The 5,569-nt window shown below is 36.1% G+C and overlaps 1 protein-coding gene across 1 annotated transcript in view; it reads right to left on the bottom strand.

The window, feature by feature from the left end:
• Positions 1-5,569, bottom strand: part of LOC101849283 (solute carrier family 35 member F5) — a gene marked incomplete in the record, with an annotated part of 30,917 nt that overhangs the window by 18,892 nt on the left and 6,456 nt on the right. Inside the window, 3 exon segments of the mRNA XM_013081388.2 lie at positions 1,227-1,305; positions 3,076-3,132; positions 4,493-4,621. Of these exon segments, the coding sequence (XP_012936842.1) occupies positions 1,227-1,305; positions 3,076-3,132; positions 4,493-4,621 (265 nt within the window).

The following is a 5,569-nucleotide window of genomic DNA, read 5'->3' as shown; positions in this document are numbered from 1 at the left end:
CCCCCCACTCTCCCCCTCCTCTTTTCCTAAAAATTATATTCAAGTCAATGAACTCAGAAAAGTTATCACTTTGAAAGATAAATGGTGTTAGAACCACCTTACATTTCTGCAGGACAAGGTTTATCAAATACAATCTTTTACATGATCAAAAGCAAAAATTACGCGTAGCTATTTTAATACTTTCCTAATGGGGTGAAATTTTTTTTTTTTTTAAAGTTTTTTAAATAAAAATTGACAACTACTAATCTAAGATTGGTCAACCGTAGAGTCCGTAGACCCCAATTTTTAAGGACTTTTTGTTTCAAAAGCAGCAACTTGGGCCTAAATCAGTGAATACTTAGCCAACATTTCTCATACCATTATATCATTATCATTTTCAATACATTAGTTTTTCATACTTTCCACTAATCACATTAAGGTTCCCAGTGACAATAATATTATGAACTTATAATTTAGTGCTTTTTTTCTCGGACTATTGACATGATATTATGTCCCAGAGACACTGATTTCTATCAGCTGTTCCAGCATACCTGAAAGTTGGCGCACTTCAGATAGGTTGCTGAACCGCACAGACTTAGAGCTACCCCCAGCTGTGAAAAAAGAAAAGGGCAAACAAAATGATTAATAAGACCTAAGGAGCACAATGAATATAAACTAAATAAAACTTGTATCACGAAAAAGGGCATGAACTCTGTTCCTATACTCTAGGAGCAACCAACCTGAATCAGTACAATTCAAACTCCTTTCCTTCAAGAACGAGACAATTAACAATTTTTCAGGAACACCTGTTACTTATTCCTTATTCTTTTCTTCTAAAGTCTGAAAATGGTTTCTTGTCTTCTTACTTCATCTTTCTTGAAAAAACAAAACTGCTGGAACTTTTTAACTTCACAACACAGAATCAATGTTACTTTTTAAAAGTTCCTCCTTCCCTTCTAAAAATCATTGCCTGATCCATTTTATTTCACAGAAAAAATTAAAGGACAGAGCTAAACGGAAGGAGCTTGTATGTGGCCTATACCCTGCCAGAGGTGAAAGGCATTGATGATGATGAAAGTCTACGAAGAAAATGGTTTCTTGTCTTCTTACTTCATCTTTCTTGAAAAAACTGCTGGACCCGTCTAACTTCACAACAAAGAATCAATGTCTTTTTCAAAAGTTCCTCTTTCCCTTCTAAAAATCATTGCCTGATCCATTTTGTTTCACAAAAATAGTAAGTTTCTTACTGCTGGCATCGTCGGACTCTCCCCCACTGGTGTGACTATCGTAGTGTTCATACTTGACAGGTACATAGATTGGAGATCCCTGAAATGTGGTCAGTAAAAAGGTTAAACTAAACACACATTAATGATAAGCAAGAGCATAAGACATTGCAATTTATTGTTGGTGTCTCAAACAATCCACTTAAGTCCGTCTGGGTACTTTTTACACCAGAGACAAGTAAACTAGTATTTGTTGTGTTGTTCCTATCAGAAATCATGAAGAGCAAGAAAATGTACGCCTTAAGGGGGGAGCGGAACCCCAATAGTCCCGATTCGGCTCAAAGCTATGAATTTTAAGTTGTAGGCATTTTTAGTTTCTTCAGCCTCTCTTAAAACTATTTCATTAATTAAGAACCCCCTAAAGCCTTATTTCTTCCCATACCGGACATGTTTGTCACTACCATTTCCTTATAAAGTCTATCTTTAATTTTCTTTATTGCCCAATTTCTCGAAACGTGGTTTTTCTATATACTTTTTAAAATAACTCCACCATTTGTCATTCAATCTTCATGAAATTTTCACAAAATGAAGAAAAGATGTAATACTAAACATTTGAGTGATGAATTTTTGATGTATGGTATAGTTTTTTGTTGGTGGTGTTTAAAATGTGAATACTACCCCACAAAAAAATTCATTAAAAATGTTCTAACACATTTAGGAAAAATTAATCCCTTAGATTTAAAGATCTATTGTTTGCCAGGATGCACGCAAAAAACCCAATATATTTCCATTAGAGCGGCATTAATCACGCAAGACTTGTCAACAAAATCCAATATGGCCACCATATCCATGGAACCAGTTTTTTTATCTAAAATTTGATTTGGATTTTAAAGATTCCTTACTATGCTTGTTATATATGTGAAATTTGGTAACATTTGATCCACTATTAAGCGAGATAGCCTTCAGGTGCCACACACACCCTCACCTCCACCCCCCCCCCCCCTTTAGCATCTTTGTTTCAAGACTCAAGAATGAAGAATAACAGTATGTTTAGACAAACCAGATTTGTCAAGCCAATCCACAACTCTTCACTCAGTACCAAAACATTCTGTTCCTTCAGCACAGTCTCATTGGAGCAGCTGATGCTGATGTAAACATTAACAGGATTGCCAACTTTTTCAAAACCTAATCAGGGACACGCAATATTATATCAGATTGCATAATAGAGAACAAAATGACATCTACTGGCCTGATTTTCGTGTAGTGTATGTGATAAGGTTATAGATGGTCACAGTAAAGATGTTCATTTACCAGCTTCTTAACTGCGTCACTGACACTGAATGGAATCTTATCCCACCCCCGCCTGCTTTTTTGTCGTCACAGTATTGTGTGCGATTTTGAGAAAAAGCAAAAGCCGACAAACATTAGAAAAAATGTTGGAAATTTGGCACACCGAAGTGGTGGAGGTTTCAATGTCTCCTGAGATTCCGATTCCCGACAGCCAAATCCAGGGCAGTAGTGGGAAATTCGGAACAGTTGGCAAGCCTGCTTTAACAGAGAGATTAAATTTTCCTGGCATGGGATACTTGCTGCATTAATCTAGAGAAGATGGTTTGCAAATCATTCACTTTTTCCTAATTCATGAGAACGAGATCTCAAACAGAGACTACTATATGTTGCAGGAAAGATAAAAAGTTCACTAAAGAAAAGTATGGAAAATAAAATCTTCACAGCCAATCGCTGTCACTCCCCCCCCCCCAAACTCCCCTCCTAACCCCGTTTTCCTGTTTTCCTTCCAATCTTGTTTTGTTTTTGTTCCAATCCTTTAATTTGAAATAAACTTTCACACAACATGAAGAAATTATGAACTTACAATCATAGCATCTGCTTCTACTGGAGGAGAGATTGGTGTGGTCTCCTCTGAGAAAATCTGAGGAGCAATTCAAAGGTAAGTATTAATTAAGTTTCTGGTAATAAAAATTAGGACCTTCATAATTTCTTAAATTTCATCACAACAAAGAAAAAGAACTCACCAAAAAATGAAATGATCATAAAGACAATTTACAAAATAATATATTTTCATATCACAAAAGAAAAGCTAAACAAACGAAGCACAATAAAATTTGAAGGAATTCAAAGGATGTAAAAACAATTTTTTTTAAATTGAAAAATTAAATAATGACTGAGACATAAGTCAAGTCTAATAGGCAATTCTACTGTTGATAAAAGACCTAGAATATAAACCCCCAAAAAAGCAAATATGAAAATTAAATGACAATTCAGCTTCAATAAAAAGAGCATACTTGTCACACCAAATTTAAGTCAACTAGCTCAATCCCATAATTTTGCTCTCCTTCAAAAAGAAAACCAGATTCCCAATTTCACTGAACTCGTTTAAGACAGAGTAAACAGACAAAATGTTATACGAAGGTACAAACAAAGAACATTAACATCAACAGCAAATACTATCTCTGAGAATTAAATTGAAGGTAACAACTCTTAGGGCTATTGAATATAGATTATTTTCCTCATGGAAACGGTAAATATTATGTGTTTCCATATAATTCACTTGATAATGATAGTACTAGATCTACTAGGATGTACAGAGGCTTGGCACATGTTTTTAAAAAAGTCTTTAAATAGCAGTGCAACGTCGTTTTCAAAATTTTACCTGGAACTTTGTGCCATATATTTAATCTCTCTATAAAAGAAAAATAATTCAGAAAAAAACAAGAATCCTATTCTGTTTTAATAACGCTGCACTTCCTTAAAGTCCTTAAACCCAAGCGGCCCCTCCTAACAGCCCAAGCTTCTTTGCAAAATGAAGAGCGACCGCACCCAGCAGCCTGAGCCAGTGTGATGAAACGCGGTACACGCCAATTTCTCATCTTGAATGCAACAAAACTTTGTGTAAGGCTTCTCTGTGGGAAGCTACTCTCCTTTGTCTTTTTGTCAATGAAATTTTGTCAATGTTGTTCTTTGTTTTCAGTGAAGCACATGTTGGTAAAGCAGTAGAACGTCAGTCGAGTCGAGTTTGAAAAAAAAAAATCATCAATCCGTGGAAATCAATGAGTTAAGACGGCATGTGTGAAGTATACAGTGTCATGTCTTAGAATATGAAAAAGTTTTGGATTAAGCATGACTATGCATCTGGCCTTTAAAAAAAAACAATTTCCGAAAAGTGCCTCTAACACAAAAGAAATTCTTCTTAGCATACTTTCAAATATGTTGTGAAAAGAATGAAGCCTAAATAAGATAGATTCCATCAAGTTCTGAAATGGTGTCCTCACCTTTTTGCGGTAACATTGAACTCTCCACGGTCTCCATACCAGAAAGCCAATAAGATACATTGCGAACATCACAGTCTTCACATAAGTTGTGAAAAACGGTTTACTGAAGTCTGTATCCTTAAAAATGTACTGAAAAAAACAACAAAAAAGTACACTTGACTTTATGGTACTGCAATATCATCACATTAGCTAAGTAACAATGGAGAATCCAGATCATACAAAAAAGACTTTAACAGTTCAGGTCTTACACTGACCTGAGTACCCTTCAAGGACATTAATTTCCCTTCCTCTTTAGAACCTGTCCAAATTTGTATGAATTAAAACAGCATTCAGTTAACTCACCTGCACACCTAAATGTTTCCTTTTCAACTATCATGGAAAGACTCTTTAGTTAGTTTTACTAGAGTGTTTTACGGCGCTCGCAACTGCATAAGGTCATATGAGCACCAAGGGGTGGGTGTCAAGAGAGAAGTCTTTACAGGGAATCAGACTTACTCCGCTCACCTCTCTAGCCTCAACAGCACAAAATCTGCTTCGACTATCAAGGCACCCCGGAAATAGCAGGTCACAAGAGTGTGACAAACAGACAAGAGAAGCAGAGGAAAATGACAATAGTAAAGATCAGGAAAGAAAAAGCAGCAGTTCCCTGTTGTAGATCAGGCACAGTTATGAGCGTGTCATGAGTCAGCCCATTTACAATTCTACTATGCTTGAACGAGAAATGTCCCCTCTTTGGGAATGGCCTAAACACACTATAGTCAGAGGCACTGCCAGGGGGGGGGTGGAAAGACTCTGACGGTGAGTTCAATATTGTACAGCAAGGGTAACCAAATATTTTTCAAAGTAGGCTGGATTTATTAAAAATGCCGAAAGCAGGCCAGAAAAGTATTTTGTTCAAAACAATAATCTGAGTAACATATAAAGTCAAGCAAGATATTATCTAGAAGTTAATCAGTTAATAAGTCCACTGATGTACAATAAGTTTGCACTGTAGAGTTAAATATTGTTTAATTTTTATGACTGTGGCCTAGTCTCGAGCATGCTACAAACACATCTTCCAGTTTTGTTTCCCCCCCC

This window comes from Aplysia californica, unplaced genomic scaffold, assembly GCF_000002075.1.
Source record: "Aplysia californica isolate F4 #8 unplaced genomic scaffold, AplCal3.0 scaffold00128, whole genome shotgun sequence".
NCBI classification, from domain to species: Eukaryota; Metazoa; Mollusca; class Gastropoda; order Aplysiida; family Aplysiidae; genus Aplysia; species Aplysia californica.
Note: the sequence above shows the minus strand (reverse complement) of the source record. Positions and strands in the feature narration are given on the sequence as shown.